Here is a 26,662-nt window from a genome sequence, read left to right as displayed (position 1 = left end):
TTTCATAACAATACATATTGAAGAATGCCATGGAATATATTTACACTCAAGCCATGTTTCTTGGGAAAGGATTTCCACAGCTTAATGTACCAAATCATTAAAAGGAAATGGCATTAGATATCACAGTGGGTTAGCACTGTACCCTGTTACCTCTGAGACGTGTCTGAATCCAGTTAGACTGACTGATTCAAGGTCTTGTCTATCTCTACTTGGCAATGATTGAACTGACCTCTATGTTTTCTATGACCTAGTTCAGTAACAATGGACCCACAACAGAAAATCTCAAGTCCTAAATGTTTCATCCACAAGGAAGGCTGATGCAGAAAATGGAACAAAGGGATTGTTGTATTGATGGTTTTCAGTACTATTGATACAGGCAGAAATAACGCATTGCATAAAATGTTAAAACAAATATCTCTGGATTTGTCCTCGACCAAAACTGTGGAGACACTGAAAGCAAGGGCAGATCGCACACTAGGATCAAAGTTGCACAGTATATATGGTGCTACAGGCAGGTTAGAAACCAAAGTAAAGTCATTTTAATGGCTAATGGATAGAGATGTGGGCGCTGAGATAGTGTCACAATATTTTGAGGGATATCAGAAAGATGAGTTTATAGATGGAGATAGAGCAGTTAGAGAGGACGGAAGGCTTGAGTAGGCTTTTTCAAGATGGGATAATGAAAGTGCCTTTGAAAGAGAGGCACATGGTCTGAAGAAATGAAAGATCAAACAAATATTGATGCAACAAATAATAGCTGACTGTCAGGATCATAGAATTTACAGTGCAGAAGGAGGCCATTCGTCCCATCAAGCCTGCACCAGCCCTTAGAAAGAGCACCCCACTTAAGCCCCACACCTCCACCCTATCCCTGTAACCCAGGAACCCCACTTAACCTTATTGGACACCAAGGGCAATTTAGCATGGCCAATCCACCTAATCTGCATATCTTTGGACTGTGGGAGGAAACCGGAGCACCCGGAGGAAACACATGCAGACACGGGGAGAACGTGCCAACTCCGCACAGGCAGTGACCCAAGTCGTGAATCGAACTTGGGTCCCTGGCGGACAGAATGGGGCTGCGACAGTACAGAAGGCAAGTAGTCAATGGAAGGAGGAAGAGGCTGAAGAAGGTGTGCAACAGTGGAGAGATGTTTGTAGTTGCTCAGGATGACGCTAGATTTAGTCACATGAGAACATAAGAATATAAGAACTGGAGCAGTAGGCCATCTGGTTCCCGAGCCTGCTCCGCCATTCAATGAGATCATGGCTGATCTTTTGTGGACTCAGCTCTATTTTCCGGCCCGAACACCATAAACTCTTTATTCCTTTATTCTTCAAAAAACTATCTATCTTTATCTTGAAACATTTAATGAAGGAGCCTCAACTGCTTTATTGGGCAGGGAATTCCATAGATTCACAACCGTTTGGGTGAAGATGTTCCTCCTAAGCTCAGTCCTAAATCTACTTCCCCTTATTTTGAGGCTATGCCCCTAGTTCTGCTTTCACATGCCAGTGGAAACAACCTCCCAGCATTTATCCTATTTATTCCCTTCATAATTTTATATGTTTCTATAAGATCCCCCCGCAACCTTCTAAATACCAACGCGTACAGTCCCAGTCTACTCAACCTCTCCTCATAATCCAACCCCCTCAACTCTGGGATTAACCTAGTGAATCTCCTCTGCACACCCTCTAGATCCAGTACGTCCTTTCTCAGGTAAGGAGACCAAAACTGAACACAATACTCCAGGCGTGGCCTCACTAACACAGTTGCAGCACACCCTCCTTACTCTTAAACTCCATCCCTCTAGCAATGAAGGACAAACCTTCGCCTTCTTATTCACCTGTTGAAACTGTAAACCAACTTTTTGCGACTCATGCACTTGGACACCCAGGTCCCTCTGCACAGCAGCATGTTCTAATAGTTTATCATTTAAATAATAATTCCTTTTGCTACCAAAATGGATAACCTCATATTTGTCAACATTGTATTCCATCTGCCAGACCGTAGCCAACTATCCAAATCCCTTTGCAGACTTCCAGTATCCTCTGCACTTTTTGCTTTACAACTCATCTTAGTGTCGTCTGCAAACTTGGACACATTGCACTTGGTCCCCAACTCCAGATCATCTATGTAAATTTGTGAACAATTGTGGGCCAACACTGATTCCTGAGGGACACCACTAGCCACTGATCGCCAACCAGAGAAACACCCATTAATCCCCACTCTTTGCTTTCTATTAATTAACCAATCCTCTATGCATGCTACTACTTTACCCTTAACGCCATGCATTATTATCTTATGCAGCAACCTTTTGTGTGGCACCTTGTCAAAAGCAATGGAGCTTGAGATAATTTAGTCAAATCTGGAAGTCAACAGTTGGTCATGTAGTAGGTGCATACAAGCCTGACATCCTCACATTTGAAAAAGTAAAAGGTACCAACTGCATTAGGTCATCTGGGAAGAATGAGGAACATAAAGGATCTGGTGGAGACAAAGGTATCAAAAGCATACGCAAAGCAGTAATGGAGCAGAGCAACAGAAGCAGTTACTTATGTAACTGTTGCAAAAACCATTGGGGAGATGTATCTAAATTCTTAAAAACATTGTATACTGCTTAACAAATATACATACAAACTTTCTTTAGTAAGTTGCTTTGATGCAGGTCTCTTCTGTCCCACATTTTGGCCTTCGAACTAGAATGAAATAAACTAATGAGTTTAAACTCTATACATACATATTAGAAATAATACTGGTATTAGTTTATAAACATGTCTACAGATTTGGGCTTTGCCTACCTCCTAGCAGATTAGAATACTAGTTTCTGTTTGCATAATACCATGTCAAATGACACTATCCAAACTATTTGGAAACAGGAAAGAAATAAACAAGTTGCAGTCTCTAAACAGTAGCAAAATGACCAAGACGGTGTTCGCTGTAAAGAAAATCTTGCTTTCTAATATTTGAACATTAACCAAGTTTAACTAAATTAGCTAAGAACCTATTCATTCCCCTATTGGCAATGCAAAATTTTAGACCTGGTCAGTTTACTATGTTTTGCGAAAAGCAAATACCAGTTTATACCAACACACTACAACTTGAAGATGCCCTATAAGTCCGCCTGGGCCGGGTGCAGCCTCCGCCGGCGGTCCCCCCGGTCCCTGGCGGGCACAGGGAGCTCCTGGGCCGGGTGCAGCCTCCTACGGCGTTACCCCGTGTCCCTGGCGGGCAGAGGGACCTCCTGGGCCGGGTGCAGCATCCTCCGGCGGTGCACCGGTCCCTGGCGGGCAGAGGGAGCTTGTGTACCGGGTGCAGACTCCTCCCGCGTTCCCCCCGGTCCCTGGCGGAAGTGTAAATAAATATTTGCATATTGCATGCTATATTAGAAAATATTTATCATTAAATAGCTCAAATGGTTTGCAAATACATAACCATTTTTTATTATTTATATATATGCATATTGCTATGTATAATATATAAATTACATTTTTGTAGATTTCTTGAAGTCAACATTGCAAAACAGATGCACAGAAAAAATATTCACTGTTATATTTTTGAAATAGGAGAAGGATCTCTGCAAATGTAACATTGTCATTTAATATTTAAAAGTGAAGATATTGGAGTAATCCATAAAAGTATTTAGGATCTTATTTTACTAAGCGTGGCTTTGTAAAAATTACATTTTCTTTTTGAAAGTAAAATTTTAAGCTTATGCCAATATTAATATACTAGATATTAACTACAACTTAAGTTCTAAGTTTAAATACTGATGCAAATATTTATACAACAAATTCATCATAACTTTATTGCATCTCCTGGAATGGCTGTTTACGCTTTCCTTAATTATTAAAATTTGTAATTGAGAGCCATATTTGAAGTTACTTTGATTAACTGAATGCGAGCATTTTCATTTGGAACTTAAATAATTGAATTGTAAAATTACTTTGCTTAGGAAACCGCATACATCATAAAAGCAGCAAACCTACCTGTGAAATTTTCTGCATCTCTGGCTGCCCTAACATTTTATCCTGCAGTGGATGCACCTGTCCCAAGTGCTGTTGTAAAGTACCAGCAGTTTTGTGAAGTTGACTGTCGCTCATTTGCACAGCTGCAATTTACAAATATAGAAAACATTATTTTATAAACGATATTAATGAAATAGATTTGTGCAAGCCTTAAGATAAAATGTTAGGATTAAATAAATGTTTACTAAAGGAATAGGCAGCGTGTCTTCAATTATCTGTTCAATTTTTAACTAATTTAATTCCAGGGAATTCTTGTTTTTGAATTGGTTAAGTCTGTACACGTTGCAGAAAATCTCGAAGACATTTAGTACATTGGGGGCTTCATCAATATTTTTACATAACCAATTAAAAGCTTAATGAAAACTTATCTTCGTCTCTCTGGATCGTACTGTTCATTAAAAAATAAAATATATATTGTGAATTGTTAAGTCAGTCTGCCTCAACTCAGCTGAAATTCAGTGTCTCGAAGTAAGAGGCAACAGAAATGCTGCATAACCTTCATAGTAGTTTCCAGTATATCTTGTCTCTGCAATGGGGTCACTTTGAAAGTGGATTGAAATAAACAGCTGCAATTTATTCTGTTCACCTATGTCCAAAAGCATTCCTAAGCTTCCAAGAACTGTTCGATAAGTTAGATACATGCATATTGTAACTTAGAAGATGTTAATGATGTAAATTGTTATTCCAACAGATTTTATGAATGCACGCTACTATCAGAAAGAAAGAAATCATGTAATTAGAAAAGGCAATTTGGTACATCAAACTCTTCTTTCCACACAAAATAGATTAATAAATAAAATATTTTTCCCTGATTCAGCCTGGATGCAACAAAGGCAAATAAAAATCCAGAATGCCTAATTAGCAGGGCAGCACGGTAGCACAAGTGGATAGCACTGTGGCTTTACAGCGCCAGAGTCCCAGGTTCGATTCCCTGCTGGGCCACTGTCTGTGCGGAGTCTCCACGTTCTCCCAGTGTCTGCGTGGGTTTCCTCCGGGTGCTCCGGTTTCCTCCCACAGTCCAAAGACGTGCAGGTTAGGTGGATTGGCCATGATAAATTGCCCTTAGTGACCAAAAAGGTTAGGAGGGGTTATTGGGTTACGGGGATAGGGTGGAAGTGAGGGCTTAAGTGGGTCGGTGCAGACTCGATGGGCCAAATGGCCTCCTTCTGCACTGTATGTTCTATGTTCTTACAACAACCTTTAACATACCACAAGTTCCAAAACATCATAGAAGAAAAGGAATCTTACACTCTACATCCGAGGTAACTGCCCTCCTTGACATTTTTAGTACGTCAGAAGCCAAAGATATTCTACATTAAAGCAATTCCGGTATATACTTGTGTAAAAGCCAAGTTTTGAAGATAGCCAAAAAGTAGGGGGTTGATTTTTACAGATTGAAATCCATTGTCTTGCTATTGCACAATTAATAGACTGTTCCCTCCAATCCCGCCCCAAAAGAAACCAAAAGGTATTTTTATTATCAAATTTTTATTTTACAATAAAAAAGCCTCCTCAGAGCTGAAGATTAACATATGTACACTACATTCATTAAATGTTTCAAATTCATCAAAAAAAAAACTTTTATAAAAATTCATACAATTTCATTCAGCTTTTTTCAAGGCCAGTTGTCTTCACTAAAACTGTTTTGTCACCAACTTCCCTCACCATTTAACTGGCTGGCATGTTAAAATGCTTGGGAGTTTCATGCATGGTCCCAATACAGGCAATTCATTTGTTGACGTTTTATTATAAACTGCTGGAATGTGATAGCAAGTTCTGCTGGGAGACGTTTTGAAATTTTGGGTCAAGATCTTCCAGACCCGCCAAATGTCAATACTTTTGGCTGGCACGCCACATCCCAATGACAGGTCTGCAAAATCCTGGCCTTGGTCTTCTGACACAGTACAAAATTGTTTCTCTTCAAAAACCTGGTACACCATCTAGGGCTGGCTTTAAAATCTGCAATGCCTAATTTTCTACTTATTTCAGAGCAAAGATTCAGATAGATCACGAGAAACACCATTCTGGTGAGTTTCTTTGAAGTGTTCTGTAACATCATTTTCCAACTGCAGCAACATGCCAGGCTCTGTTGGCACATTCATTCTTAGACATCTGCTGATCTGTGTAGAGAGCTTCTACCAATTGCTAACGTTCTTCTCCAATATCTTGAATTCTCAAACTGCCACACAATTATTTGTCTGCTCTACAATATCACTCACATCAATTTCGAACTGGGCTGTGTATCTGCTGTTCCTTCCATGTATCCATATTACAGGGCTGGACTGATGAGAACGCAACACAGCAGTAAGTGGTAGCCTTGACAGCATGTGTAGATGTGCGCAGGCATGGGGAGCTGAACACATTCCCTCCCCAGCATAGCTACTTAACCTTACCCAACAGAACCCCTTGCAACTTTACCTCATCCTCCCTACCCCCTACACGCTGAATGTGCGCAGGCATGGTGAGATATTCTATGACTCCCATTAGTGAGTAGGTTTGCACCAGGGCAAGTCTGACTTCAGTGGCGGGCAGGTACAAAGTTTGAAGTTTTGCCCAATAAGTGGGTTAACTTATACGATAAATGAATGATTTTTTTGCAAAGATTCGGGGATAAACTTTTACAAATCAACCATTACTTGAGGATATACAGATTCTGCCTATATGCATTTTTACAAGCCTCAATTTGCTTTGAACGAGATATTGATTAGTGCCTGATGATTAAAAAGAACATATTATTTACGTGCAACTATTGCTTTGAACCGCAAGTCCTTAAGATTCTTAATTTTATCCTCAAGTCTGAATTGTCGACTTAAAACTAAATAACTGCTTCAATTTATATAATTAATTTAAAAGTAGTTGCTGTTATTTTACATTTTATAAAAAATAATGTTCTAGCATACATTGCATGTCTTTGGTTTTACTTCAATATTATTGAAAAATGGGGCAGATTTAGCTCAGTGGGCTAGGCTTGTGATGCAGAATAAGGCCAGCAGGGGTCAATTCCCGCATCGGCTGAGGTTATTCATGAAGGCCTGCCTTCTCAACCTTGCCCCTCGCTTGAGGTGTGGTGATCCTCAGGTTAAATCACCACCAGTCAGCTCTACCCTCTCAAATGGGAAAAGTTGTCCATGGTCGTCTGGGACTATGGCGACTTTACCTTACCTACTGAAACATGTAGCCAATTTGAGTTCTGATGCAGGCTTTGCACATAAAATATAGACACAAATCTTCCTATCAGGATTTCCGACACTGAGCAGACAAAAAAAATACACATTTACCATCCTGCATGTCTTTGGGCAATCTTCCAATGGAGGATCCTTCCAAACTGACTCAACGCAGGAAACCTTGGTGGGAGCAGCAGAGAGAATCCATGCAGAAGGCACACAGCGCCTTTCTATAGCACTAGATGCCATGTTCTGGTAAGTAGAGTTGAAATGGCCCAAAGCTTCTTTGCTAAGCTACAGAGAGAAGCTTAGTGTGTAAGGGGGTAGGGCGGATGAGGTAAAGTTGCAAGGGGTTCTGTTGGGTAAGGTTAAGTAGCTATGCTGGGGAGGGAATGTGTTAGGGTGAGTAAGGGGTTAGAGAAAGTGGGTACGGTAAGAGGGTGGGATGGATAAAGTAAGTGGATAAGAGCTGCTGGTAGGATGTTGAGTTCAGGTCAGGTGAGGGAGTCGGAGGGAAATGAGGTTAGGTTGGGTCAGTAGGAAGTCAGGTGGTGGGGTCGGTTCAGAGGTGAATCTAGGCAGTCAGTTGTATAGTTACCCAGGAGTTAGACTAGAATTTTTCCAACATTTCCTGATAACTATCCAGGTAAGTCAGAATCTTCCAAAGTCTCTGACTAACTCACCATAAAAGGCTTTGCTCGGAGGGTCCAGAGGGATTGGAAGTTCAAACATTTCCACTGAATCATTGTGTTGGGACTTTGGCGGGGTCCCGTAGCGCATCTCAAGAGAGAGGGGGAAGGGAGGGGGTCAATAGGCTACTGTACATTTCTAGTAATATCTACTGTTTGCTGATTTACAGCATTTTTATTTCTTTTACCTCTACTTAATTTCTAAGTAACTCATTACAACACTACTAGAGTACATATGTTTTACAAGCACACAGCGTATTAAATATTTGAGACTCGTACGTAACACAAGGCAACGGGTCTTGTTACAACTTCTGTCCACATAATTACAGTGAAAAGCTCCCTTACTCACCGAGACATGTAGCTTTGCCTAGAATTCCTCCACTGTTCAACATGCTGGGTATTTGGGGTTGTCGTATGCCATCACCAGAATGGGCCTTTGGAATAGAAGTGGGCAGAGTCTGACTGGCGAAGAGAGAAGCTGAAACTTGATTGGAGAGCTGCCCCAAGCTAGCCAAGGAGTGACTAGTAACTGGTTGGTGCTTACTTGTTGCCAACATCTTCTTTGGAGCCTGCAATCCACATTATTGTATAAATAAAATTGTACAATGAATTCATCTAATATCCAACTGAACAATTCACACAATTACACAACTGCTTATGTTGTCTCAATTTTGGAAAATAAATCAATTTACCAATTAATACAGCTACATTCATGACATATTAATTTACATTAGGGGTTGATTAGCTCAGTTAGATGGTTCGTGATGCGGAGCGACACCAACGTCCCCGTACCGGAAAGGTTATTCATGAAGGCTCTGCCTTCTCATCCTTGCCCCTCGCCTGAGGTGTGGTGACGCTCAGGTTAAATCACCATCAGGCAGCCCTCAAAGGGGAGAGCAGACTGTGGTCCTATGAGACTGTGGCAACATTCACATTTTTAAATTACAAATATGCATTTTAATAAAATTGAAATGTTTGAAACAAATTTTGGAATAGTTAATGAAAGATTTTTTAAAAACTAATTAAATAATATTTGTGGTCTTGTTATGACTTTTCAGGATGGGAGCCGGTGATTAGTGGTGTGCCTCGGGGGTCGGTGCTGGGACCACAACTTTTCACAATGTACATTAACGATCTGGAATAAGGAACTGAAGGCACTGTTGCTAAGTTTGCAGATGATACAAAGATATGTAGAGGGACAGGTAGTATTGAGGAAGCAGGGGAGCTACAGAAGGACTTGGACAGGCTCGGAGAGTGGGCAAAGAAGTGGCAGATGGAATACAATGTGGAAAAGTGTGAGGTTATGCACTTTGGAAGGTGGAATGGAGGCATAGACTATTTTCTAAATGGGGAAATGCTTAGGAAATCTGAAGCACAAAGGGACTTGGGAGTTCTTGTTCAAGATTCTCTTAAGGTAATGTGAGGGTTCAGTCGGCAGTTAAGAAGGCAAATGCAATGTTAGAATTCCTGTCGAGAGGGAATTCTCCCCGATCCCCATAACCCGGTAATCCCACCCAACACTAAGGGCAATTTTGGACACTAAGGGCAATTTATTATGGCCAATCCACCTAACCTGCACGTCTTTGGACTGTGGGAGGAAACCGGAGCACCCGGAGGAAACCCACGCACACATGGGGGGATGTGCAGACTCCGCAAAGAGAGTGACCCAAGCCGGAATCGAACCTGGGACCCTGGAGCTGTGAAGCAATTGGGCTAACCGCAATGCTACCGTGCTGCTTGATTAACCTCTGCCTGTGGCTTCCCATGCATACAGCTTACCAACTTCATGCTGCCAATTCATTACCATGATTGCAAACCAGCACAAACCAACACTGTGGTGTTGAGCATATACATTTCTCAGAAGCGGTCCCAAAATTGAGAGAGACTAGCACAAGTTAAATTTAGCCCACATTTCTTAAACAGGAGGTGCACTGTGGCTGGAGCAGGTGCTGAATATCATTTTCACAACTAATTCTGATCTGGAAAGAAGCATGCCATGCTATTCAAGAGTACAAGTTCTCAGATTTTCAGAGCTTGTATTAGAAGCCTTGGTCGAAGAGAAATGTGCTCTATTTACTTGGTTCAGGAAGTCCTCGAGGCAAAATATGAAAAAGCAGGACAGCAATGTAAAATGATATAGAGGGGTCCGGCACCAAATTGGCACAGGGTTTTATATGGAGCTTGAAATCCTTCCTTTCCAGCATGGAAATGGCGGCCAACTTCATTAGCACATTTGTAGATCCAACCATGCAGCATCAGGTAGCCAATATCTCAGCTTCCATTGCAGTACCAGCAGAAAACAGTCGGCATATGGTGCTGCATAGAAGCTCAGACTGTTGCCACTATAGTTGTGGATACTAGTATTCAAAGGCACTTGCAGGATGTCACTGACATCCAGCATTCTGTCTTCCAATAGATTAGCGAGGAACTGCCTGGGGAAGTGGCAGTGGCTCCCTGAAGCACAATCTATCCTCTCAGGAATAGCATTTGTTTTCTCAGCACTGTGGCCCTGCTTTTGACTGTCAGTCATTCGGGCCAAACAGCTGCCACTCATTTCGAGGTGGTGCAGTCTGACACTGGACCTTCCAGTCCATGTAATCTCCCTTGCTGAAAGCCAGAAGCATTTCACCAGCCTCATACTGCAGCCACTGGTATAGGACTGCAGAGCAACACTAGACACAATGTAGACAAGCACGGAGGGAATATAGAAGGATGATTGGTTGAATTTTATATGCAATATGGCAAGATTTGATTCATACTTTTGGTTTAGAATATTTATTTTGTAGTGCCATTTATTTTTGCATTGTAACCAGCTGGCTGCTGTGATGATTAGCAATAGAGGGGAGGAGTGGGACTGCCAGTAAATGGGGAATTGGGATTGCATTAACTGGTATCACAATTGGAAGAGTTGTTCATGATCAGCCAGCCGAAAAGAGGCTGTGTATGTTGCCTCTGCCCCCTCGTACTCTTCAGCTGCTCAATGTATAGATGGCGACAAGGATCGAGTCTTTATGATGGGGAGGTTGCACAGTATACATCAGGCCACTGCAAATTTTGATCGGCAGTCTGCCAAGAACTGTAGGGGCCCTCCAAGGCTTTCATTCTATGCACGTTGCCCTCTTGTACATGGGTTGTGTAACAGAATCACTGAAGCCGTGTGATCATTGAAGCACTTGTAACCACCTTTTGATCTATCATGGTGACTCAAATGCAGAAGGAATAGCAGATTGCCGCGAAATTAAGACATCATGACTGTTCCCAGGATATTGGGCTTTTGACCAGCACGATTTGCTGCAAAGGGGCACATATCAGCATGATGTTGAGAGAATGGAAGTTCGTTCAGTTGCAGTATATCTCAGAGTTGACATGTGGTGTCCACAAAGTGGTGCACTTGTAGTCAAGGGTACCCTACACCAGAGAAGTCTGTAATCCTAGCAAAACTGCATGCTCGCTCCACCTGCTATTCCTGCGCAAGAGAGAATAAAATGTAGTTAGCTCTCTTTGAATAGTGTGCCAGTGACCTCTGGTACACAGCAGTGGACAGAAAACTGCAAACATCTCTTGATCCAGCCTGGAAGAAGCCTGCAACATAAAGGTTTATGGCCACGGTCACCTCTCCAGCCATCGACAATGCAATCCTTACCCAGCTCTAAGGTGCAGTTGCAGCTGCAACAGTTGGCAGATTTCAGTCTGGAGGTAATTAGTGATGCAAGGATATCTAACACACTGCCCCTCTCAGTTCAGGTAGAAGAATTGTTCCCCAAATGCCCTGGGGGAGCCCCCCTTTCCAAGCAGGTTGCTTGCTCTGTGTTTCTCTGTTAATTCTCTAAGGCAAGCAGTATTCCAATGAGAATGTTAGGTACTGCACCCATGTCTGGGAGCAATTGATTTATGCAGAAGTCTTATGAAGTCAGAACCAACTCCTTTATACCTGCCACATTACCTGCTATAGACTAGGAACATACTGAACAAAACACTTTGCAATCACAGCAACAGCCTGTAGAAATCAATCCACAATTAACCTGCAAGTAGTTGATAATCCCTCAAAATTGTACTGGTGGGGCTTGTGGAGGAATGCTTCTTGCTGCTGGATGCATGTTCAGTCATGTACGATTAAGAGACAGGGTTAGGTCAAGTATTGAGCTGCAAGATGACTGCTCTGGCATCAAATAACCATTACACACGGATTGATGTCATAACCTACCCATCTGCATACTTTCAGCCGATACTCATTGTGCATATGCCAACACCCTCCTCAACCTGGCATCAGTACGACTGTCACCAGAAGTGCAGTGTTGCGAATTTTAAACCTTTAAGGCCACTCAGCAGCCAAAATATGCAGTTCAAATAAATTTTGAACACTGTGAGCCGAGAGGTGTATTTCAAATTCAGTTGGGACTGTGATGACTGGAAGACTTTAGGAATATTGGATTCTAAATATTAGGCAATTTAAGGGTTAAAAGCCTGGGTTTGACTGCAATGGTCATTTTTTTTTTTTAAGAATTCTGTTTTGCAGGGCCTGGTGCTTTTAGCAGCCAGAAGGTGAAATTGACAAAGGAATGTGTTTTTCAGTCTGGGATAATGGACTGTGGTTTGACTGGGAAAGTCCCTGGGGAGTTAATGTACTTTGCAGCCTGCAGAGATAATTTGTTCTGGTGAGATGAGGTCATTGCTCAGTGGAGCCAAGGAATGCAGGGAGACACATTGAATGGCTTTAGAGAGCGTTGTTTTTTGGAGAAAGCCTTGAAGAGAGGAATTGCATTCTGATCTGCCTGATGCTGAATCCACAATTCTCCCACAGTAAGATAGTTGAGAGCTACATGTTTCTTTTCTTGTTGTTTAATGGGAAATTGAGCAGTAGTGTTTAAGGTGTGATTGTAAACTGTTCTTTTTGGGTGTGAAGTTAAAAAGTTTAATATTGTACCCATAATAAAATGTTTTGTTTTATAAAAAACAAAGCCCTATTTTTTCAGACAATCACTCCAGGAGCAAATAATTCTTTCCGCACAGTCGTTCAAATAAACTAAAACGTAGGATCCCGGGACTTGTCCGGGATCCTAAGTTTTATTCCTTATTTGGCTTGGGGTTATTGAATTTAAAGACAGTGAGTGTGTGTGGAACAATTGCATTCTTTCAGGGTTATAAATTGCAATAGGGAATAACTGGAGATGGGTCTTTCAGTTGCAAACATTTTCCTGGGTGTGGAAGTGATTACTCGTGTTGGTTTATAAAGGCAGACTAAAACAAAGCTTTTGGGTTTGGCGGAGCTTAGAGGTGAGGAAGGTAGAGATGATACATAATATTAATAGATCAATATTAAAATTTGCCAGAGACACAGCCTCAATCATTAGAATTAGCTTGAATTCAATTACAAATAAAACAATTAGAAATGCAGGAAAAAGATAAAACAGAAAGAAATATGTAGCCATCTGGGATGGCCACTTACAAAGTAAACATGGATACTTGCAAAGACTCAAGGGAAATATGGCCAATGCAGGATTCAGGCAAACCCTGGGCCTAAATGTATATTTGCTAACAGAGAACCAGACAGTATCGAAACGCCTAGCCGATTTGCATTCTAATGACCCATTTCCCCAGGACAAAGGACTGGTACTCAGGTATCAGATACAATTCCAGACACATTGGCGCCACTCCCTTCACCCAGGAAGCCCAAACAGCCAAGGTCAATGACCACTCAGGACACGCCCAGCCATCAAGACACCCGCCCCTTTATTGGCTCAAATCGAAGGCAGTAATCGAAGCCTGCTGAATTATTGGGTCCAAAGCTAAGGACCGCCCAAAAGTGTGCAAAATCCAAAAGGATAAAGAGACACTGCCATGTGTTTGATCTCTTTTGGCCCTGGCACACCGGCACTGTTCGGCCCAGCCTATACCTGAAGCCAACTGCAGCACCACGACCAGAAGCAAGTTCAAGATCAACGATTGCTACCAGACGGATGAGCCCAGCAGAACCGAAGTTACTTCTCCAGACCCAGCCACTCCAGATCCGAACAAAGGCCTTGTTCCTCTGCCAAAGCTGGGTGCCTGAAAGTTAAGTACAGGTTGTTGTAGTGTTAGGTGTAATTTAGCTTGTAGTGCTTTTATGTCGCATGTGTGAGATAATCGTGTGTGTAAATAAACCATTAATGAACTTGAACTAACTGACTGGTTGTTGGGTCTTTGATCAATATCCGGTTGAACCTTGTGATGGTATCATCTGACACCTGGCGACTCTGAAAACAATACCACTCAATATTAAGAAGGGCAACATTGTTGGCATCTCCGGTGCAGAATTGGCAACCGTTATTAGTGACGCTGGTGGAATAGTATTCCGCTCATCAAAATCAGCAACAAATAGAACTGAAGAAATTGTAATTAAAACGAAATGGGGGGGAAAAAAGGAGAAACGGAAAAAGAGAAGGCTTTCCAAAAGGATATGGTAAGGAGGAAGATTGAAATAGAAATGGAAAGATTAGCAATGGAAGAAAGGGATAAGGAAAGAGAGAGAGAGAGAATTTGAACTTCAGAAACTGGCACTTCAAGGAGAACATCAATTTAAAAGGTTGAAGTTAAGGGCAGAAGCTGAGCAAGGTCTAGAGAAAGAAGAAATACTGCCAAGTCAAAAGCTTAACAGGGATGTTTAAATATATTCAAACATTGCCAAGATTTGGTGAGAAAGATGTGAAAGCTGTTTTCATCTCATTTGAGAAAATGGCTAAACAACTGAATTGGCCAAAGACCATGTGGGTAGCGTTGGTTCATACAAAGTTGGTAGGTCGAGCTAGTGAAATGGCTGCATCACTATCAGCGGAGGTATCGAGGGATTATATGAGGCGATGAGAAAACCAGATTGACTGCATATGAACTAGTGCCAGAAGCCTACAGACAACATTTTTTTAATCCAAGGAAAGAACCAGGTCAGACATATGTAGAATTTGAAAGAATTAAACAAAATAATTTTGATAGGTGGATAAGACCACGGATAAGATGTTTGTGCGAAATAATTATTTTGGAGGAATTTAAAGATTCACTTCCCACAGTCGTGAGAGCTCACGTGGAAGAGCAAAGAGTTAGAACTGCTAGACAGGCCACAGAAATGGCCGATGATTTTGAATTGATTCACAAAGCAAAGTCTGATTTTCAACATCAACATCAATCTGTGAAGGATAGAAACTGGGGAAATGAGAAATTCACAGGTGGTCAATGCAAAGTAGGTTCAGTTGATGATGTTAAGGAGAGTGTGCCTCAGAGGAAGAAGGAAACCTATGATAGTGGTAGAGAGATAAGAAGACATAGTATTTTCATTCTAATAAAGTTGGACATGTAAACTCCTTTGCAGTGTTGGTGGCTTAAGAAAAGTACTGGGAAGACAGACTCCGTAAAATCCAGTGGGTTTATTAAAGTGGGAGGAAAAACCATTGTTCCAGTGGAAGAGGTGCAACAGAGTGTACAGCCTGTTCAGAGGTTGGTGGATAAGCAGGTACCAGAACCTTTTTAGGATTTTATCTGTGAGGGTATGGTTTACTCATCTGTACAAGGTGGAGTAGGTAAGGAGATTAAGATCTTAAGGGATACAGGAACAAGTCAATCTTCATTGGTGAGAGATAAGGAGATATGTAATTTGGAAGAAGTATTGCTAGAAAAGGTGGTAATATGTGGAAATAGTGGTGAGAGCAGTAGTGTGCCACTATGTACGGTAAAGTTAGAGAGTCCGGTAAAAAGTGGTGATGCGGTAGGAGCAATTGAAAAATTACCTTTTTTAGGGGTACAATTTATCCTTGGTAAGGATATAGCTAGATCTCAGGTGGGAGTGCAGCCTACTGTGGCAGAATAGCCAGTGAAAGTCAAATAACTGAGATATTGCAAGAAAAATATCCGGGAATGTTTCTTGATTGTGTGGTAACCAGATCACAAAGCCACAGATTGAGACAGGAGGTAGAGAACTTGAGGAGTGCCAATAGGGTGGCTGAGGTTCAGTTGTCAGAAACCATGTTTTGTCAGATGGTTAGTAAAGAACAAGAGTGGTGGATGAAGCAGATATCTTTATTTCAAGCAAAGTTAGTTGAAATACAACAGAAAGATCCAGAGATAAAGCAGTTGTATCAGAAAGCATATATGGAAATGGATATTGTTACATATTCAAGCAGTTGGGTAATAGGAAGAAGTTCATCAAGTGTTATTACCAGTGGGTTACAGAAAGGAAGTTTTGCAGGTAGCGCATTAAGTTCCAATAGAGGTCATTTAGGAGTAAAGAAAGCTCAAGCAAAGTACAAAAATATTTTTATTGGCCTGGACTGCATAACGATGCAGTTGAATTTTGCCATACATGTTGGATAATTCCGGAAACCTCAAGCGGTAATCAAACTAGCACCTTTAACACCCTTTCCAGCATTTGAGGAACCTTTTACTAGGGACCTAATTGATTGCGTGGGACGCATGCCTGAAACCAAAAGTGGGAATCAATATCTGTTAACCATAATAGATTTGTCTACTAGATTTCCAGAGGCATTTCCATTAAGAAACATTACTGTTGGAGAATTGGAGGGGAGTTAACCAAATATTTTACTAGATATGGACTACCTAAAGAAATTAAATCAGGTCAGGTATCCAATTTTATGTCAAAATTATTCAAAGAAGTTATGGATAGCGCTGTTTTGTTTCTTCTGGCTTTGTAACTGGTAATCAGCAGGGAGAGATCCAGAGAGCATCCTGGGAAGGCAGTGATATAAGGACCTACCTCATTTCAGGAGCTGTAACCAGGAGACGCAGAGAGCTGTGTGGGCGAAGGTGAGTGATCAGGAGAAGCAGAGAGCTGTGTGGGGGTACGCAACTGAAAAGCCCAGTGCTGTGTGAGGGAAGGTAAGTGACCAGGAGAAGCCCAGTGCTGTGTGGGGGAAGGTACGTGACCAGGAAAAGCAGAGAGCTGTGTGGGGGAAGGTAAGTGACCAGGAGAAGCAGAGAGCTGTGTGGGGGAAGGTAAGTGACCAGGAGAAGCAGAGAGATGTGTGGGGGAAGGTAAGTGACCAGGAGAAGTAGAGAGCTGTGTGGGGGGAGACAGTGACCAGAAGCAGAGAGCTGTGTGGGGGAAGGGAAGTAACCAGGAGAAGCAGAGAGCTGTGTGTGTGTGGGGGGCGGGGAGAAGGTTGCTTGAGAAACTCTGGCTCAGAGTTGATGAGCTGGATTCTGAGCTTCGGACGCTGTGACACATCAGGGAGGTGGAAGAGATACCTGGACACTGTGTTCCAGGAAGCAGTCACACCCCTTGGATTAAATACACTGAATTCGGCCAGTTGTCAGGGACAGGAGGGTGTGGCTGCGAGTGAGGCAGGTAGAGGCATCCAAGAGGTAGGGTTGCAGGAGCCTCAGCCCTTGAACTTGTCCAATAGGTTCAAAATTATTACTCCCTATGTAGATGTGAATGGGGACTGCAGGGAGGTTGAGCAAACTGACCACAGCATCATGGTACAGGGAGCCGTTCAAGTGGGGAAGAAAAAAGAAATGTAGTTGTATTGGGGATAGTGTAGTTAGGGCATTGACACTGTTCTCTGTGACCAGGATCGAGAATCCCAAAGGTTGTGTTGCCTGCATGCTGCTCAGGTTCAGTTTATCTCATCTGGGCTGCAGTGGAATTTGGGAGTGAGGGTAAAGATGCAGGTAGGTACCAACGACATAGGTAGAATGTGGCCAGAGGTTCTGATAAGGGAGTATGAACAGCTAAATTAAAAAGCAGAACCAAAAAGGTAATAATCTCTGGATTACTACCCGAGCCACAAGCTAATTAGCACAGGGACAGTAAGATTAATGAGGTAAATGCGTGGCTCAAAGGTTGGTGTGGAAGGAATGGGTTTGAATTCATGGGACATTGGCACCAGTATTGGGGAAGAGTGGGCTTGTTCGATGGAACGGTCTTCATCTGTATCATGCTGGGACCACAGTCCTGGCGAACCGTATAACTAGGGCTGTAGATAGGGCTTTCAACTAAATAGTGTGGGGGAAGGTTTGGGGGGGGGGGGCGGGTTCAGTTGTATGGAGAATTAGAAAATCAAAGTTAAAGGAGAGGGTAAAAGTGCAGGTTAATGATGAGAACTTTCAAATAGTTTCAGGAGCTGAGGGCTTAGGAGAGGTTAGTTAAGTTTCCAGACCACGTGATAGAACAGAGTCTGGAAGGTGGCAGGAATTTAACCTCGATCCCGGCTCTGGGTCACTGTCCGTATGGAGTTTGCACATTCTCCCCGTGTTTGCGTGGGTTTCACCCCCACAACCCAAAAAGATGTGCAGGGTATGTGGATTGGCCACGCTAAATTGCCCCTTAATTGGAAAAAAATTAATTGAGTACTCTAAAGATTAAACAAAAAAAATTCTGGATTTGGTGATGTGTAATGAGGCAGACTTGATTAGGGAAATTAAGATGAAGGAACCCTTAGGGAGCAGTGACCACAATATGATATAATTTACCCTGCAGTTTGAGAGGGAGAAGCTGGAATCAGATGTGACGACATTACGATTAAATAAGGGTAACTACAAAGACATTAGGAGGAGCTGGCCAGAGTTGACTGGAAAAGGAGCCTGGCAGGCAAGATAGTGGAACAGCAATGGCAGGCGTTTTGGGGGGTTATTCGGGAGGCACAACAGAAATTCATCCCAAGGAGGAAGAAACATGCTAAGGATGAGGCATCCATGGCTGATGAGGGAAGTCAAGGACAGCATAAAAGCAAAAGAAAAAACAAAAAGTGACGAGGATTAGTGGGAAGCCAGAGTATTGGAAAGCCTTTAAAAGTGAGCAGAGGACAACTAAAAAAGCGATAAAGGGGGAGAAGTTGAAATATGAGTGTAAGCTAGCTAGTAATATAAAAGATAGGAAGAGTTTCTTCAAATATATAAAAAGGTAAGGGAGAGGCAAAAATAAACATTGGACCACTGGAAAATGTGGTTGGAGAAGTAATAATAGGAAACAAAGAAATGGCAGAGGAACTGAATAGTTACTTGGCATCAGTCTTCATGGTGGAGGATGCCAGAGCTCCAGGAGAATCAGGGGGCACAGGTGAGTGTAGTGGCCATCACTAAGGAGAAGGTTCTGGGGAAACTGAAAGGTCTGAAGGTGGATAAATCACTTGGACCGGATGGACAACACCCCAGGGTTCTGAGGGAGATTGCTGAGGAGATTGTAGCGGCATTGGTGATGATGTTTCAGGAATCACTGGAGGCAGGGAGGGTCCCAGAAGACTGGGAAAGTAGCTAATGAAACATCGCTGTTTAAGAAAGAAGGGAGGCAGAAGATGGGATATTATAGGCCGGTTAGCCTGACTTTGATCATTGGCAAGATTTTAATAATAAGAAGAATCTTTATTGTCACAAGTAGGCTTACATTAACACTGCAATGACATTACTGTGAAAAGCCCCTAGTCGCCACATCCCGGCGGCTGTTCGGGTACAAAGAGGGAGAATTCAGAATGTCCAATTCACCGAACAAGCACGTTTTTCGGGACTTGTGGAAGGAAACCTGAGCACCTGGAGGAAACCCACGCAGACACAGGGAGAACGTGCAGACTCCGCACAGACAGACCCAAGCTGGAAATTTAACCTAGGACCCTGGTGCTAACCATTGTGCTACCGTGCCACCCTAGATTTTAGAGTTCATATACTGATTGGCAAGAAGACGATGTTTAGGGCGGCGAAGACGGTTACGGACCCAGGGGGACGGTACATCATGGTCAGCGGGGCTCTGGATGGGCCACCAGTAGTTCTAGTTCACGTGCACGCACCCAACTAGGATGACACGAGCTTCATCAAAAAGGCCAGGGCAGAGATCCCCGACACAGCAACGCACCGACTAATCTTTTTTTTGGGGGGGGGGGGGGGGACTTCAACTGTGTACAGGGCCCTACGACTGACAGATCAAGCTCCAAAACGGGAAAACTCAAGCATGGCAAGGGAACTCGGTCACTTTATGGAACAGTTGGGAGCGGTGGACCCCTGGAGGTTCACCCACCCAAGGGAGAAGGAGTTCTCCTTCTTCTCCCCAGTGTACAACGTATACACCAGAATTGACTTCTTTGTGGTGGGGAAAATGGTGCTTCCAGGGATAGACAAAGTGGAATACTCCGCAATTGTGATATCCGACCACGCTCCACACTACTTGGACTTGAGGCTGGAGACAGGCAGGGCCCAATGCCCCACATGGCGGTTGGACATTGCCCTACTAGCAGACAAGGCCTTCAACTAAAGATATCACAGGCCATAGCAGAGTACATGGAGAACAACCAAAACAGGGAGGTCTCACCCTCCATGTTCTGGGAATAGCTAAAGGCCGTAGTAAGAGGGGAAATTATCGCTTTCAAAGCTCGAAGAGATAGAAAATAGAACATTACAGCGCAGTACAGGCCCTTCGGCCCTCGATGTTGCGCCGACCTGTGAAACCACTCTAAAGCCCATCTGCACTATTCCCTTATTGTCCATATGTCTATCCAATGACCATTTGAATGTCCTTAGTGTTGGCGAGTCCACTACTGTTGCAGGCAGGGCATTCCACGCCCTTACTACTCTCTGAGTAAAGAACCTACCTCTGACATCTATCTCCCCTCAATTCAAAGGTATGTCCCCTCGTGCCAGACATCACGATCCGAGGAAAAAGGCTGTCACTGTCCACCCTATCCAATCATCTGATCATCTTGTATGCCTCAATTAAGTCACCTCTTAACCTTCTTCTCTCTAATGAAAACAGCCTCAAGTCCCTCAGCCTTTCCTCATAAGATCTTCCCTCCATACCAGGCAACATTCTGGTAAATCTCCTCTGCACCCTTTCCAATGCTTCCACATCCTTCCTATAATGCGGCGACCAGAATTGCACGCAGTACTCCAAATGCGGCCGCACCAGAGTGTTGTAAAGCTGCAACATGACCTCATGGCTCCTAACCTCAATCCCTCTACCAATAAAAGCTAACACACCATACGCCTTCTTGACAACCCTCTCAACCTGGGTGGCAACTTTCAGGGATCTATGTACATGGACACCGAGATCTCTCTGCTCATCCACACTGCCAAGAATCTTACCATTAGCCCAGTACTCAGTCTTCCTGTTATTCCTTCCAAAATGAATCACCTCACACTTTTCTGCATTGAACTCCATTTGCCACCTCTCAGCCCAGCGCTGCAGCTTATCTATGTCCCTCTGTAACTTGTAACATCCTTCCGCATTGTCCACAACTCCACCGACTTTAGTGTCATCTGCAAATTTACTCACCCATCCTTCTACACCCTCCTCCAGGTCATTTATAAAAATGACAAACAGCAGTGGCCCCAAAACAGATCCTTGTGGTACACCACTAGTAACTGGACTCCAGTCTGAACATTTCCCATCAACCACCACCCTTTGTCTTCTTCCAGCTAGCCAATTTCTGATCCAAACTGCTAAATCACCCTGAATCCCATGCCTCCGTATTTTCTGCAGTAGCCTACCATGGGGAACCTTATCAAACGCTTTACTGAAATCCATATACACCACATTAACTGCTTTACCCTCTTCCACCTGTTTGGTTACCTTCTCAAAGAACTCTCTAAGGTTTGTGAGGCACGACCTACCCTTCACAAAACCGTGTTGACTATCTCTAATCAAATTATTTCTTTCCAGATGATTATACATCCCATCTCGTATAAACCTTTCCAAGACTTTGCCCACAACAGAAGTAAGGCTCACTGGTCTATAGTTACCGGGGTTATCTCTACTCCCCTTCTTGAACAAGGGGACAACATTTGCTATTCTCCAGTCTTCTGGCACTATTCCTGTAGACAAAGATGACTTAAAGATCAAGGCCAAAGCAATCTCCTCCCTAGCTTCCCAGAGAATCCTAGGATAAACCCCATCCGGCCCAGGTGACTTATCTATTTTCACACTTTCCAGAATTGCTAACACCTCCTCCTTATGAACCTCAAGCCCTTCTAGTTTAGTAGCCTGAATCTCAGTAATCTCCTCGACAACATTGTCTTTTTCCTGTGCGTATACGGACGAAAAATATTCATTTAGCACCTCTCCTATCTCCTCGGAGTCCAAGCACAACTTCCCACTACTGTCCTTGACTGGCCCTACTCTTACCCTAGTTATTCTTTGATTCCTGACATGTCTATAGAAAGCTTTAGGGTTGTCCTTGATCCTAACTACCAAAGACTTCTCATGTCCCCTCCTGGCTCTTCTTAGCTCTCTCTTTAGGTCCTTCCTAGCTAACTTGGCGGAAAGGGCGGCTAGGCAGCAGCTGGTCGACTCCATACTGGAGGTAGACCGTAAGCACTCCGAGGCCCCGACCGGAGAGCTCCTGGCGGAGAGGAAATAGCTGCAAAGGAACTTTGATTGCTCTCCATCAGGAAAGCAGTGCACCAACTCCGCCAGGCACGTGGGACCATATATGAACACGGAGACAAAGCCGTTGGCACACCAGCTGAGAAAGCAGGCAGCCATCAGAGAAATTGCACAAATCAGGGATACCAGAGGCACATTAGAAACAGAATTGGAAAAGATTAACAGAACCTTCAAGGCCTTCTACCAAGGGCTGAACACCTCAGAGCCCCCAATGGGGGAGTCTGGGATGAAACGGTTCCTTGATGGACTGGAAATGAAAATGAAAATCGCTTATTGTCACAAGTAGACTTCAATAAAGTTACTGTGAAAAGCCCCTAGTCGCCACATTCCGGCACCTGTTCGGGGAGGCTGTTACGGGAATTGAACGGTGCTGCTGGCCTGCCTTGGTCTGCTTTAAAAGCCAGCGATTTAGCCCTGTGCTAAACAGCCACCAGTCGTTGGGGAGGGCAGAAAACGGGGCCTGGAAGCACCACTAGCACTGGGAGAGATCATGGACAACATTAGCTCCATGCAGGCGGGGAAGGCGCCGGGACCAAACGGGTTCCCGGCGGACTTCTACAAAACATTTGCAACAGCACTGGGCCCGCACCTGTGGGAGATGTTCACAGACTCGCTAGTGAGGGGCACACTGCCACCTACTCTAGCACAGGCCTCAATCTCGCTGATACCTAAGAAAGATAAAGATCCAACAAAATGTGGGTCATACAGACCCATCTCACTGCTGAACGCAGATGCCAAAATACTGGCCAAATTCCTAGCCAAAAGGCTAGAAGACTGCGTACCAGAAGTGGTCGCAGAGGACCAGACAGGTTTTGTCAAAGGTAGGCAGCTAACCTCAAACATCAGGCGCCTGCTAAACGTGATAATGACCCCATCGGGGGAGAGAACACCAGAGGTGATCGTCTCGATAAACGTAGAAAAGGCCTTAGACAGGGTCGAATGGAAATACCTCACTGGAGCAGTTCGGGCTTGGAACAGGGTTCATCTCCTGGGTAAAACTGCTGTACAATGCTCCGATGGCGAGCGTACGGACCAACAACACCAACTCCCGATACTTCCAGCTGCACAGGGCCACCAGACAAGGATGCCCACTGTCCCCACTGCTGTTCGCTCTAGCGATCGAACCATTAGCAATTGCTCTCAGAGCAGCAAAAGGCTGGAGGGGGATCCAAAGGGGCGGCAGAGAGCACAGAGTCTCACTCTATGTAGATGACCTGCTCCTCTACATTTCAGACCCACAAAGCAGCATGGACAGAATCATCGCGCTCCTGAAAGAGTTTGGCTTCTCGGGCTACAAACTCAATATGAGCAAAAGCGAGATCTTCCCGGTACACCCACAAGGAGAGGAGGTGCAGCACTAACAGAACTGCAGTTCAAACAAACCCGACACAAATTCCGCTACCTGGGGATCCAAATAGCCCATGACTGGAAAGAGATCCACAAATGGAACCTCACCATCTGACAGAGGAAGTAAAAAAGGACCTGCAAAGATGGAACACACTCCCACTCTCCCTCGCGGGGAGTCCAGACGGTCAAAATGAACGTGCTGCCCAGGTACTTCTTCCTACTTAGATCCATCCCGATCTACATCCCCAAGGCCTTTTTCAAAGCACTAGACAAACTAATCATGGCGTTCGTATGGGGGGGGGGGGGGGGGGAAGAATGCTAGGATCCCAAAGAAGGTCCTGCAAAAAACAAAATCCAGGGGGGGGCTAGCCCTCCCAAACCTACAATTCTACCACTGGGCGGCGACGGCCGAGCGAATAAGGGGATGGATCAAGGAGCCAGAAGCCGAGTGGGTGCGCGCGGAAGAGGCCTCCTGCAAGGGGTACTCCCTCCGGGCCCTCGCCACAGTGGCACTCCCATCCCCACCCAAAAAACACTCCAGCAGCCCGGTGGTGATAGCCACCTTCCAGTTCTGTAACCAACCACAGCAGCAATTTGGCCTGACCAAAACGTCGGGCAAAGCTCTCATCTGCAACAACCATGGGTTCGTACCAGTGCTGACCGACGCCACCTTTAAAAAGTGGGGACAGGACGGAGGGACACTGACACTCAGGGACCTAGACACGGACGGCAGAGTCGCAACAATGGATGAACTGACAGAGAAATTCCAGCTAGCCAGGGGGAACGAGCTAAGGTACCTGCAACTCAAGAACTTCCTACGAAAGGAGACAAGGACGTATCCACAACCGCCACGACAGGCATTACTGGAAGAGTTACTGGACGCATACATCCAAGATAAAGGGAACTGCAGCGACATATATGACCAACTGGTAGAAAGGGCCGACACCGTACTGGACGCAACAAGAAAGAAATGGGAGGAGGACCTGGTGATTGAAATAGGGTGGGGACTCTGGAGTCAAGCACTGCATGGGGTCAACTCCACCTCCACGGGCGCAAGGCTCAGCCTGACGCAACTAAAAGTGGTACATAGAGCCCACTTAACAAGAACTCGTATGAGTAGGTTCTTCCCAGAGGTGGAGGATAGATGTGAACGGTGCCAAGGAGGCCCGGCCAACCACGCCCACATGTCCTGGTCTTGCCCCGGACTTGCGAGGTACTGGGCAGCTTTCTTCGAGGCAATGTCCGAAGTGGTGGGGATGAGGGTGGAGCCATGCCCGAAAGTGGCGGTCTTCAGGGTTTCAGACCAGCCAGATCTATTCCTGGGGAGGAGGGCGGACGCCTTTGCCTTGGCCTCCCTGATCACCCGCCGTAGAATCCTGTTCAGCTGGCGGTCAGCTGCACCACCCAAAGCTGCAGACTGGCTGTCCGACCTCTCAGAATCTCTCCAAATGGAGAAAATCAAATTCGCCATCCGAGGGTCAGATGACGGCTTCCACAGAACGTGGGAGCCATTCACCCAATTGTTCCGGGACCCGTTTGTGGCCAATGAACAAGCAGAAGAATAGTCAGGTAGCCAAGAATCAGGGGAAAGTAGCCGAGGCAGGGGAGGGAGGGATAGAGCGGGGGGTGGGTAGCAGCTAAACCTAAGAGAAAAGAAAGGCGAACCACAGGAGAAGGGGAGGGGGTGGAAGAGGGAGGAGACAGGGAACAATAGAGAGGAACCAGGGAGGTGGGGGGGGGGGGGGCAAGGGAATGACAGCCTGAAGAAGGGCACGGGAAACAATAACAAACTTGGCATCTACAGGAGCAGAGAACAAGGAAAATCCGGGCGAAAGACGGGATGAACGGCTGAAGCGGAGGTGACCGTGAGACGACAACGGCAGCGAAAACCGTCCGGGAGAAGCAAGCGGCAACCAGATTAACACCAACACCAGATCGATTCGTGTATTGCCCTCTGTAATTGTTCTGTATTTGTTTCCCCGGCGCCCAAATGTATATGTACCCCCCCCCCCCCCCCCCACACACACACACACAAACAGATACCTACTTATGTGCGTATTCTATTTTGTGTACATAACGGTAAATATACTTTATTCAAAAACCCAATAAAAAACATTCATAAAATAAAAGATTTTAGAGTTCATTATTAAAGATGAGATGGCGGAGTACTTGGAAGTGCATGATAAAATACGACTGAGTCAGCACGGCTTCGTCAAGGCGAGGTCATGTCTGACAAATCTGTTAAGAGTACTTTGAGGAGGTAATAAGGGAGTTGGACAAAGGAGAACAAATGGACTTGATTCATTTAGATTTCTAGAAGGTCTTTGACGAGGTTCCGCATAGGAGACTGTTAAACAAGTTAAGAGCCCATGGTGTTAAGGGTAAAATCCTGGCATGGATAGAGGATTGGCTGACTGGCAGTGGGCAGAGATTGGGGATAAAGGGATCTTTTTTCAGGATGGGAGCCGGTTACTAGTGGTATGCCTCAGGAATCGGTGCTGGGACCACAACTTTTCACAATATACATTAACGATTTGGAAGAAGGAACTGAAGGCACCGTTGCTAAGTTTGCAGATGATACAAAGATATGTCGAGGGACAGGTAGTATTGAGGAAGCAGGGGGGGGCTACAGAAGGACTTGGGACAGGCTAGGAGAGTGGGGAAAGAAGTGGCAGATGGAATACAATGTGGAGAAATGTGAGGTTATGCACTTTGGAAAGAAGAATGGAGACATAGACTATTTTCTAAATGGGGAAATACTTAGGAAATCAGAATCACAAAGGGACTTGGGAGTCCTTGTTCAAGGTTTTCTTAAGGTTAACGTGGAGGTTCAGTCGGCAGTTAGGAAGGCAAATGCAATGTTAGCATTCATGTCGAGAGGGCTAGAATACAAAAGCAGGGATGTACTTCTGAGGCTGTATATGGCTCTGGTCAGACCCCATTTGGAGTATTGTGAGCAGTTTTGGGCCCCATAACTAAGGAAGGATGCGCTGGCCTTGGAAAGGGTCCAGAAGAGGTTCACAAGAATGATCCTTGGAATGAAGAGATTGTCCTATGAGGAACAGTTGAGAACTCTGGGTCTG

General features: G+C 44.5%; 1 protein-coding gene across 11 annotated transcripts in view; it reads right to left on the bottom strand.

Annotated features, from left to right (window-relative positions):
* bicral (BICRA like chromatin remodeling complex associated protein) overlaps positions 1-26,662 on the bottom strand; it is a 117,123-nt gene that overhangs the window by 15,425 nt on the left and 75,036 nt on the right. For all 11 annotated transcript variants that reach the window (XM_072510153.1, XM_072510175.1, XM_072510170.1 and 8 more), the window contains 3 exons: positions 8,232-8,451; positions 3,991-4,112; positions 2,639-2,700 (listed from right to left, as the gene is read on the bottom strand). In XM_072510153.1, the coding sequence (XP_072366254.1) occupies positions 2,639-2,700; positions 3,991-4,112; positions 8,232-8,451 (404 nt within the window). The remainder of the gene's footprint in view (positions 1-2,638; positions 2,701-3,990; positions 4,113-8,231; positions 8,452-26,662) is intronic.

This window comes from Scyliorhinus torazame, chromosome 1 (assembly GCF_047496885.1).
Source record: "Scyliorhinus torazame isolate Kashiwa2021f chromosome 1, sScyTor2.1, whole genome shotgun sequence".
NCBI lineage: Eukaryota > Metazoa > Chordata > Chondrichthyes > Carcharhiniformes > Scyliorhinidae > Scyliorhinus > Scyliorhinus torazame.
This window is presented reverse-complemented; position numbering and strand designations above follow the sequence as displayed.